This window comes from Crinia signifera, chromosome 2 (genome assembly GCF_055691185.1).
Source record: "Crinia signifera chromosome 2, ASM5569118v1, whole genome shotgun sequence".
Taxonomy (NCBI): domain Eukaryota; kingdom Metazoa; phylum Chordata; class Amphibia; order Anura; family Myobatrachidae; genus Crinia; species Crinia signifera.
The window spans coordinates 340,315,414-340,327,913 of record NC_139218.1 but is presented as its reverse complement, the minus strand read 5'-3'; the positions used below and the strand labels follow the sequence as shown (position 1 = coordinate 340,327,913).

The 12,500-nt window shown below is 36.2% G+C and overlaps 2 protein-coding genes and 1 long non-coding RNA gene across 4 annotated transcripts in view; all 3 read left to right on the top strand.

The window, feature by feature from the left end:
* Window positions 1-12,500, top strand: part of LOC146057827 (uncharacterized) — a 67,278-nt gene that overhangs the window by 1,877 nt on the left and 52,901 nt on the right. The window lies entirely within an intron of this gene.
* HOXC6 (homeobox C6) lies at window positions 8,135-9,684 on the top strand. 2 transcript variants are annotated; one of them, XM_083171263.1, is made up of 2 exons: window positions 8,135-8,534; window positions 9,258-9,684. In XM_083171263.1, the coding sequence occupies exons 1-2, from the start codon at window positions 8,135-8,137 to the stop codon at window positions 9,560-9,562; spliced, it is 705 nt and encodes a 234-aa protein (XP_083027389.1). In that variant the 3' UTR covers window positions 9,563-9,684. The 2 variants fall into 2 exon arrangements, with proteins under 2 accessions (XP_083027389.1, XP_083027390.1); XM_083171264.1 differs by having other exon boundaries at window positions 9,234-9,684.
* The window catches only part of HOXC5 (homeobox C5), a 1,320-nt gene continuing 1,319 nt past the window's right edge, over window position 12,500 (top strand). Inside the window, exon 1 of the mRNA XM_083171261.1 lies at window position 12,500. This exon is cut by the window's right edge and continues 468 nt beyond it. Within this exon, the coding sequence (XP_083027387.1) occupies window position 12,500 (1 nt within the window).

Sequence of the window (12,500 nt, the reverse complement as noted above, 5' to 3'; positions counted from 1 at the left end):
CTGTGTATTCTGAGCAATTGTAATGTCTACACAACACATTTTTTTTTAATCATCTGGACATCATTAGCAAAAAATAGAAGCGATGGTTGGTTAGGTGATTGTGTGTAATCTTAAAGGCTTAGTTATCCTTCTGAATAATTATTACGTCTAATTACATTGCATTCAGTGTGATCTATCTGTCTTTGCACTAATTGATCCCGGATTGAGAATATATATATATATATTTATATATATATATATATATATATATAATCTCTCATTGTGGGACCAGTTATTGGAAAGATTTTCGTTTTTATAACATATGTACCGTGTTAGTTTCTATATGGAAATCGGATTAGAAATTATTGTACTTTCCTATTGCTTATCTTACAAAAATAAATATTTTTGTCTTGATACTTTTGAGAACATTGGGGTAATCTGGATTCTTTAAAAATCCAGCCTTGTCTCTTTTCCAAGGCACATTTATTGCTGTCCTGGCCAGTAAACCCAATGCAATTATACCTTTCCAGGCCAGTGCTAGCATATTTCCTTTCTACTACTGTCCTGTCTATCACAGGCGAGGCAGATATGATCTGGGGCACGCCTGGGCGCTGTGTATGGTAGGCTGTGTTATTTATAAATGTTCTGTTGCTGGGAATAGATAGATATTTCATTCTGAGGCTTCATATATTATTATAATTGTAGGTCTACTTTCTATAACCGCGGGCTGCTACTCCCCCGACCATTTCATTCTCAGGAACGTGAGGCCTGTGTGTCTGAAACCCCCAAACATTATTTCTATGTATCGATTTTCCTCTGAGCCCTAGCAGGTCCCATCTCTCATATAACCTGTAGCAGACAGAAACATTTTATATCAAGAATATAATGGCAATTTATATGTTCTATTTAGTTTGCAAATAAAAACCCATTTAAATGAATGGCATGCTTTAGCCACGTTGCTGTGCAGGAGGGAGTAAATGGATATGACCATAAAACCAGGCCCTTATATTGACTTTTCCATGTGACTGTATACTGTGCAGCAGAAAACACACACTTAGTGCCATCACTCTAGTTATACAGTATCTTATGCAGCCTTCTTGTGTAGTATTTTTTTAGTATTAAAAATAAACATAAACAAGCAAATTAAAACACCGGAAATATAGAAAAACAATAGAGAAAATCTCTCTCTCTCTCTCTCTCTCTCTCTCTCTCTCTCTCTCCCCCTCCCCCTCCCTCTCTTCCTACCCATCTAATATCTATGTATTTATATAGCTAATTATTAATCCATTTGTAGTATTAATGTATTAATGGATAACAAAAAATACTTGATAAAAAAATAACAAAATTCAATTGAAATAATATCTATCAGACAAATGTGATACTTTACACAGATTTTTTTTAAATCTTCAATTCCATTGTTTTCTCATTAAAAAGAGGATATCCCCCAGTCTCTATAGTTCTGATTGATTGATCGATCCAACGAACGAACGATCGATCTGTCTGTCTGTCAGCCCACACTGCTGTACATACGTCTGTGCGTTTGTAGCTGTTGGCTAGCTAGAATGTTCTTCTTTCTTATGTAGTCTACGACTTTATCCATTATCTGTTGCTATCTGAAATGATTTACATTTCTCTGCCATATAATAAGGCAATATGCACAGGGAGAATATTTAAACTGTTCTTTTAAAATAATGGCGTTTTTATAGCATTTGAATGCGTTCTAGCAGGCGTTCTGTAAATGTTTTTACAGATAAAAACACAATTTGGTGTTAAATATTCTTGGTGTCTATGAATATTTTATGCCCTCTCGATATATTTGTTCATTTTGCTGTTTGAGCCTGCAGTAAAACGCTCAAATACCAAAATAACAACGTATTTATTGAAGTGAGTGGTAAGTTAATAAGAAAATGAGAGTATTACTGCGCCTGTTCACCCGCTGTATTTATTGGCTAGATTCCCCTACTTACTTCCTTGCTTAAATCCGGTTATTAAATTTACAGTCGTGGTAGCAATTGTATAAATACAGCAATAATCATAAAAAGGCACACAATGAAAAATAATGAGTTCAGAGGAATGTATGATCTTGGCAAGGTGCGAATTGCAGGCTTGTGCTTTATTACAATATGGTTGGATAATATAAACGTTTAATTGAGAGGTCGAACAGATCCAGACCAAGATATAACTTGTGGTTATAAGTTTTTTTTATAGTGGAAATGGATTTTTAGTTTTGTCCATCCTGTTATGTATCTTGGTTCATGTGGTCATTTATCCATGAGAGATATATATATATATATATATATATATATATATATATATATATATATATATATATATATATATATATATATATTAAGATTGCTCGTTCAAATTTGACCTTTTTTATATTGGCCTTTTTTATTCTTTACAATACTGCACAGCAAGCTTGAGATAGTGAAGACGTTTTGTCTGTTATGTGGCTAGTGGCTTATTCCTCTGGGGATCGTTGTTTGTTTGTTTATATACTGCCACCAAGTGACCAAAAGCTGTAAAACCAGCACATTCACCCAGCACTGGTCAAGATTGGTTTCTGATGGGACTGAGAGAACAGGAGAGGAGACAGATAGAGTAAAAGAGATTATTGTATTTCCTCATAACGATTTCATTTCATTTTTATCCCTTTAATGAGTTTCTTGTAATGTGTGTAGTTAAATAGGAAACAGGTGCATTAGGGTGATTTTATGTCCGCATCTCTCAAACAGCGTGTGAATATCCCCCAGCAATAGGGGCTTTGTGCTGCAATCCACTATAACTGCACTTTAAAACCCCTGAACGTGGCAATACGAATACACATAAAACGCCATTACCTGTACACACAGTGCTGAGTTTATTTAGGACGAACATAATATTGTCAGATCACGGTTAAGTGTGAACTCATTACAGCAGGCATAAAAATGATCTACAGATCGCATCGTTACACGAACGTTCTCTTTAAAGCGTCACAACATAGCCACACACCAGTGTTGTTCAATTAAATAAATCTTTTTGCTTTTTGTAATCTGATACCAGACATCAGCTTTCAAAACTGTAAAGCGAAATACAAACCCCTTAAGGTTAATAGCTGTGCAATTTTTCATAGTAAGGTTATGTTTTCATATCTAATAGTGTTTTGTCAATTCTGTGATTCTATCTGTCCCTTTATTTGTTAAATGTTTTTCTGACACGTGTGATAGTTACATAACAACACACATAGAACGGGAACTTTTTACAACATAACAAAGCATTAAGTGCACACACCATTAGTAGGTAGCACGTTGACAGATTTTTACTTTTGTACTTGCCAACATGAATGGAAAGTAAGGAAACTGTAGCAGAATGGTTTTCGGTTCATCTGTGAACACTTTTATTTAAAACATATTGATTATATTTAGCAGTTTATTTAATTGAAAGCACATTGTGCAACGTCCATTTCCGATCAAGTTCGTCGATTTCGTCATTAGAAATCCACTTTCACGCATTTCTTTTAGATTGTCAGCAGCGCTTTATACTCCAGATGCTGTAATAGGTTCCTGTGTATAAAAAAAAAAGGGGAAATATTAAAATAATACAAAATTATAAAAAGTCATCCTATATTAATCTGAGGTTGTATGTACACACCAGGTGGTTGCATACCAGAATTAAGGATAGTGTGGGTTTTATTGTACAGAGATAACTCACACACCTTCAGGTACTTTAATTATGTATAGTGAATGCATATACATGGGAAATAATCGAATGCATAGTGTATACATCCCCTCCTTGCAATATCTATCATGTTATAAAAGATAAACAATCACATTAAAAATGGCTATGAATTCTGATTTGCAGGTTTTTTTTTTTAATCAAGTGTATGCATCCTGTCAATTGGCTGGATTGCTTGTATGAATAGTGTAACTTATTTTGCAACTGTTTTTATTCCACCGTTTTAAAAGTTGTATGAAAAACACGTGGACAGATTCCAATTTTGCTTGTAAAAAGTTATACTTTGGCCTCCATCCAGAGAAAGGAATTCTTTCCTTAGTTGGCATCTTAGTAAACATGACATTTTAAAAATGGAACTTGCTTACACTTTGTAGTCTTTGTCTAATGTTAGTGGAATCTTTGTGCATCTGACTGGCTGGTTTCTCTGCTACAATAAACATGGCGTTAAAAAAAATACACTACACACTTATTAATATGAACACGAATTACCATTTAACCATTTGCTCTCCTCTTTAATTTGTCGATAGTGAATGGCCTTTCCATGTGTGCATTATCCTGACTATTTTTCAAGAATACTGTCCTATTAAACTCCTGTGTAGCCTAAAGTCACTTAAGAAAATTGCATATAAAAAAAAAAAAACACAACAGACTGTACTCTAGATCGATGGAGGTTTCTTTACACAAGAGGAAGTCGCGACCTATTTTTCTACTACACCAGAACAATAAAAAATAAAAGAAACCTGTACAGCATTTAGATAACCCCAAAATGACACAGCAAGCAGCCGCGACAATACAACGACACAACAGGCAGACACCCCAAAATGATATAGCCGCCCGAACCCCCCAAGTAATATATCTATTTATAAGCAATAGACAGGTAATATTATGTACAACATCCTGCTGCTGTATTGAACAACTGGGCTAAATGCATCATTAATAAATAAAAGGTATGTAGTCAGAAAGCTGTAAATTACAAGCATAAATTAAACAGGTGAAGAAAACGAGCTTACTGTTTATATCCCAACTGTGTGGTGTCCAGTAATACAGATCACTATTAATTACATGCAGATATCTGTCTTTTCCCAATCCCCATACACTACTCACGGTTATGAGTTCTCAGTGTAATTTCACTATGTCCAATTACGCCCGTATAAGCGCATTTATTTTCTCTACATGTAAATTTTCCGCCACATAGTCCCCCAGCCTTTGCTATTATGAACCGTGGTTTATTGCAATATCAATAGAATTGAGCATAGAATGGATATTATATTTTAAAGACATTATGTGGGTTGCAAATAATCACACCATAATATTCAAATGGAGACTTTATAATACCATCTGGGTGGAGTTGGATGTGCTAAATTCCAATTTGGACACAGGGAACATGGGTTCCCAAAGCTAAGGAAGGGTCTCGTTCAAATAACTGACGCTATTTCCTTTCTTTAATTGGGAAGGATATAGAAAACACGTGTGTGGAGGCAATTATTTTACAGGTTATTCTCCCTTAGTAGTTAATCATTCCGCTAATTATAGAAGTTAAAGCACAGTCATCCATTATTCAATTCTACTATGAAGATTAGTTAAAAGAAAGTATCATGCACATATGTATAGACGCACACATGTATGTATGTATGTATGTATGTATGTATGTATGTATGTATGTATGTATGTATATATTTAAACACATATTGAGAAGGGACTTCGTACCTGTATTTTCTGTCTCAGGAACCTTCTTGTATTGTAGGCACCGTTTGGCCCCAAACCCTTATGGGGAGATTGAGAACTTATAACACAAGTCAGGACTCCAGAACACAGGGGCTGTTCCATAAACATCTGTTCCTTTATAATCTGCTGAGTCTATATAATTGTGCTGGGATTCATTTAAGAGTATATACCTCGCAGGCATGGTCGGATTGGAATAAAATACATGTTTTTAAGGGAAGAAATATTTCTGAAGTTATCCGTGACACCCCACAGTAGCCAAACTATTGCTGGGGGAGCGGTTCCTACCCTCAGCTTTTTATTGATGGTTTTAGAACTTTTTTTTCCTTCCAATTTACTGTGATGAAATTGCGCAAATAATGGTTTTCCTTTGTTGCTTCAGGTTCCATGTGGTAGCCAGTTCCCTACTCCCCATAAATCGACGACTGCTTTAAGGCTTGCCCTTTGCTTATAGATGTAATAAAACACTTAACTTTCTCTTCTGAGAGAGGCACCATTATAGACCAGCACTGCCTCATTGAAATCCCTGAAATACAGAATTCCTTTCCTCTAAAATAATCCTTACACTTTCATGTAGCAGAAAAAAACAATACCCACAAACACTACTGTTCTGTGTGGTTCACTGTGAGATAATACCCTTAAAATATCATAACCAGTGCTGCTGGGGGCCCTCTGGTTTTACAGCAACATCCCAATCATACTGTACAATAAATAAGAAAGATAAGATGATAAGTGGGTAATGAAAGGCGACTCTGAAGAAATCATACGGTTTTATAGGCGAGTCAGTGGAGGGATATTCAGCTACATATCATCTGTTTAGCACTAAACAATAACATGCGTAATAATTCTATATGTCTGTATAAATAACGTATACAGTACGTTCAGAGTGTATGTCTGGGTATGTGTGTGCATACATGCGTATATCGTCCATGTGTATGTGTGCATACTCAGACAATTAAGCAAGCAGAAACCCGTTGTAAAAATAATACCTAGATATTTGATAACTTATTAGAACTGCTCAGCTTTGTATCAATCATGTACCCCCAACTGCATCCACATTCTAGTTCTAATAGAGAAGCAATACTCCTATGTAGACAACAATACCATATTCTATGAAATAACACATGTGAGTGATCTCAGGCTATCCCCTCCCATAAACATTAGATATTATGTAGCACAAACCTTACTTGCACAGAGGTGTCCCACACACTGCTTGTTGCATAATCTCAGCCTCAAATGGTTTTTCTTTATTTGGCTTAAAACTTTATTTTTTGTTGTTGCCTGCACTCGAGGGAACTGCTGGTGTTATACCAGGGCAATAAACGACCCCTTTACGTCTGTTCTCATCTTTATGGCTTAACAGCCACCATTTCGCTTTGTTGGTCACAGGAAAAAGATCGTAAAATCCTTCAGCATCCGGGTTTCTCTTCAACCCAAGAAAAAATATTGCTTTTTGTAACTTTCTTGTAACACAGAGCTGTGTTCTAGCAACTGCACTGGGAATGTCATTGTGCATGGGATCCGGCTATCTTACTTTTATCATTAATAACAGTGTCGTGTCCTGCAATTCGGCATAATGAATAGGTGGGTGAATTTAATAAACAAGGTGACTGTGGACATTTGCAACAATGAGCACATTACAGCCCTGGTATAAGATCTTACCACTTCATAGGAAAATACAGCTTTACATTCCTGTGATCTCATCAGACATTTTCAATTGACTAAAACCACACTTGCATATCACAATCTACAGCGTTTTAATTATAAATCAGCCAAGCAAAGAGAAGTGGGGCTAAAACATAACGCATAGAAGCTGGAAGCAGAATAATAGTAATTAAATAATGATAAAAATAACAATTCCAGTACGCATGTCATCATTGTACAAAAAACAATAAATCAAATGAAAATAAAAATAAATGAAGAGTACAGGCAATGCAACCCAGCGGATGTGTCCAGGTACACAAAAAAGCAACTCAAATGTGTGTTTGTGTGTGTGTGTGTGTGTATTGCCAAATAAACAAAACAAAAACAATTAGAATATACACTGAATATATATTACATATTTGCATAGTGTCGTCTTCTAAATAGTGATCTTAATATTACTGGAGTGTATATATATATACATATATATATATATATATATATATATATATATATATATATATATATATATATTACACACACACACACACACACACTGTTGTGTACGTGCATGAACATGGGCAGGTATTTCTATGTCCTTTTATCTTATATTGCCCCTGTGCAGATGTCTGTGCTGTTAGGGTTAGATGCCTGCTAAATTCCAATTGTCTGTGCATACATTACATTCTATAAAGAACAAAGTGAAGTTCTATGGAGATAAAATGCAAATGATATGTAAGATCTCGTTCTCTCTTGGGACTTATTCTTAATCCCAGACATACCTGAAGATTTTTTTTTTTATTATTTTATTATTCCTCCTCCCAAACTAATTTTATATTTCTAATTCTGAGACTTACTTTGAATGTATACTTTCAACTGGGGAATCAACACCAAGCAAAAACCAATTTTTTCCTCTCTTGACATCTCGCCTCCTATTGGCTCCAGGCAGGTCAGCTGACTTTGTCATTTTGTCTGTCCTGGAGTGGAGCCGTCCCTATAACAATCTAGTTCAGACTACAAACTGGAGACAGAAATAAATATTAAAGAAATCTTACAGGCAGGTAAAGGAGAAGATATGAATTCCTATTTCACGAACCCCTCTTTATCCTGCCATTTAGCTAGTGGCCAAGAAGTTATACCCAATGTGGCCCTTAATTCAACTGCCTATGACCCTGTTAGGCATTTTTCCACTTATGGAGCAGCGGTTGCTCAAAATAGGATCTACTCTTCTCCATTTTACACACCGCAAGATAATGTTGTGTTCAGCTCCAGCCGGGGCCCCTATGAGTATGGATCTAATGCATTTTACCAGGAAAAGGACATGCTCACTAGCTGCAGGCAGAATGCTATGGGACACAACACACAGACTTCCATTGCACAGGATTTTACCAGTGACCAAAACAGAACCAATGTCCAGGAACAGAAAACCAGCATACAGATCTACCCCTGGATGCAGCGCATGAACTCCCACAGTGGTAAGTTTTTTACAGCTTGGAGATATAAATTAGATAAACTGAACCATCTTTACGATCATCTCCCTAGCAGAACAGGCTCTGCTCCTTTTTTATGGCCTCGTAAAAGCCATAAAGTAGTTCCTTTCACAGTTGCCGTTATAGGCCTTTTATTTGTTAAGTTGTTGCAAGCAAATATGGCTTGTTATGTGCTTTCTAATTAAAAGGCGTCTACGGTTTAAAATATCTATAATAAAGTCCAATGAGGGTTTTTTTGGTTTCTTTTTTCCTTTTGTTCTGGGGAGGGAAGGGTTAAATAACAATACCTTAAACAGTGAGCAGAATTGATGTGTTTTATGTGTTAGATGGGGAATGTTAACACACGATATGTATGTATGTATGTGTATATATATATATATATATATATATATATATATATATATATATATTTATACAATTTATTAATTATTTATAAAAAATCTCAAAAACGAACTTTAGATTAGTTAAGGTATATGTTGTAATTAATGAAGTAATGTAATTATAAATATATATATATATATATATATATATATATATATATGCAGTGTATGTATATGAGGGGCTGGGGCTGGCTGGGTGGGAGTGTAAGCTGGTACACGGAAGGGGCTGCAGGGGAGTAGTGTTGTGGGTGCAGGTATAATGCTAAGAGACGTGTTTGTGGGTCTTCACACTAATTATTTTCAGTTTGCCTTGTGTCTGAATCCCTAGGGGTGGGCTATGGAACGGACAGGAGGCGAGGTCGCCAGATCTACTCCCGTTACCAGACCCTGGAACTCGAGAAAGAATTTCACTTCAACCGTTACTTGACCCGGCGCAGGAGGATTGAAATCGCGAACGCACTTTGCTTAACTGAGCGTCAAATCAAAATATGGTTTCAGAACAGGAGAATGAAGTGGAAAAAGGAGAGTAACCTAACTTCCACCCTGACTGGGGGCAATGGGGCTACTGCAGACAGCCTGACCGGGGGTAAGGAGGAGAAGCGAGAAGAGACAGAAGACCAACCCAAAGAGTGAATAGGGGGGCTGCCACCAACATCCACCTATTCCCTTCTACACCCCTCCACCCCCCCAGCTGGCAGAATTCATCTGGATGGGCTGCATTAAGGAAACAAATATATAAATATATTAAATATATATCTGCACATCGATTTCTAGAGCCAAAAGTGGACTATGGATCCATTGAGGGGAAAGACTACCTGCAATGTGTTACCTTTGGCCAGCCTACATCCACCATAACTTTCTCTGGCTTTCAGTCTCTCTATGTCCTGTTTATTTTTTTTCCCAACTTTGAATAAAAGACAGTATTCCTAAAGTCACACATTTCCCTGGTAGCAAACATTGCCTGCAAACAAATGGAGAACAATCCTCTGACAGACTTTGCCTGTGTGTATGTATGTGTGATTGGGATGGACCCAGCACAGTCCAAAATGTGAAGGGTTCCCTGCCCTCTCAAGAAAAGTGCCCTGATCCCCTATCCCTAGGAGCCGTGGCCACCTACATATAGCATCTACCCTTCCAAAATAGCTTGACTGTATTTAAAACGATTATTTGGATCATCTTTCCATGTTACATACTGTGACAGTTATCGTGTGAATCTTCTTTTCCATTGTGCTCGTGGTGTCAGTATTTATATTTATGTCAGCACTGCAATGTTCAATAGTGGCTTGTAACATGAAGTTTCATAGCTGTAGAATAATGGTTACATTCTCGTGTTTCACTATGTATAAAGATCACGTCCTATGGACAAACTGTTGAGTATTTAATAAAATTGATATTATTTTTCATGGTTGTACGTATTTCATTACCTGATTAATATACAATGTTATTTTATGTGCACGAGTGTGTGTACACTGTGATCAGGCGTAGCTCATTGTGTACAATGTCATTCACAGTGGTCAGAAAAAAAATCCTGCTATTCTCTATCAATGCCATTGTGACTATTCCTCCCTAACACAATAAAGATATATTATTCTGCATTCAGGACAACTTCCTAAACACGTGCATTGTCTAGCTGAGAAATCGTCCTCAGGAACCACATGAAATTTGTAAAGATGTTTCGCATCGTATAGTCAATATCATTCTATTTGGCAAATCTTTGACAGATTAAAGCTTAAAAAAACAAAAACAAAACACACACAACACAACACACACGCAGTGCCAGCATTTTATAGAAAACATCACCCCCAGATTGACACTGGTAGATATAGAAAACACAAGGAAATGCAACTAATTGCAGCACAATGAATATACAATAATAATGCATAATTAATTTCCACGATTCCAGATAAGTGCCAAAATAGTCTTTATTTTAAGGTCATCATAAGACAGAAATATCTGTAACACGCCACATTAACATAATCATGCATACGATCTGGGAGGATATAACACATTGCAGTAAAAATAGATGAAAGGAATAAAAATATCATGAAAGATCACAACCCAATTTTTTTTTATATTTTTTTCTCCTATCAAAAGCAGTTAAAGCAATTGTCAAACTATATATATAGATATAAATATATATAAATATATATATATATATATATATATATATATATATATATATATATATATATATATGTAAATAGCATACAGTAAACCAATATATCCCTACCCAGGATAGCTTGGTTGTGTCAGAGTAATTCTAATTTCTTCTACTATATTAAATTTAGACTCTGCAGCCATTACACTTAATCCAATTATATGACCGCTGAACTTTTCACCTTGAGATAAATTTTATATATACGCAGAATTATTTCATCTGTGCCTCTAGAAAGGAAAGTAAATTCTTATCCCCATGACATTGGTATTTCAGTGAGGAAGCTGGAAGATGTAACTTGGGCAGTACAGTACATGGACTTTATTTGGGCTTGTGATCTTTCATGCACAACAAAAGACCCCCAGATCTGATCTCTCACTTCACTGATCAAAAACACAAATATTTATTGCGCACGTATGTTTAGAAGAGATCCTTTGCTAGATAAGAAATCCCTATTGCAAATTGCAGACCACAAAACAGATGAACAAAAGACATACACAACCCTGACAATCTATTTAGACATCCGTTTTCTTATCAGATGGGAGTTTACATCTGTGGGTACATCTATCAGGGAGACACCAAAATGTGGGGCTAATATATTTTATCCAGGGCACCACATGATATAAAAGAGCGAGTCAGTGTAGTATAAGGCACGCTGCCTAATTTCCGCTGTCTGAGTTTTATAAAAAGCCTATGGTGCTAGAAATGAAATATAATTCACCATATTCCGGCGAGGAGCCGGCGTTATAGGTGCTATTAATTAATATGCTAATTTAACAATTAAAAATGATCTATATTTAATGCAATGCACATTTCCTGTAAAAGTAATGACAGGGGGGCAAAAAAAAAAAAAAGAGTGCAAAATTCGCTCTGTTTTTGAAAGGCAAAAAAACCTGACCCCTGGGGAACTCTGCAGCCATTAAATTCCTCGTTCCATTGGTGGTCAACTATTTTCTGAATAAATTATTCACATCGGGATATAATGATAAAAATAGACGTTATGCTTAGCCGCCCGTTGACCTATCACACCAATGGTGGCTGGCAATGCAGCCATGTTTAGCAGGCGCTCTACCACCCTACTGGCACCAGGTGACGCTGTGACCACATTGTCTACTTTTCCTGCATGGGGCCTTCAGTGTGTGCTGCCAACATATCAGATACGTTTCACAGACTTCCATCAATAACCTCCTGGGGTCATCAAGCCAAATTTATGACTGGCCAACAGAGTCACGTGATTCTATTTAAACATCCCATATTTGGGCAGAGCACATAGAATAAAGAAAGAGGATTCCCCAGCTATAAATTCTGCACTTTAGAGAACAAAACCTCTGAACTTCAAAGGGCCACAAATCAAGCCTAATCAAAGGGTGAAAAAAAAAGAATAATAATAATAACAATAATAGTAATCAGCAGCCA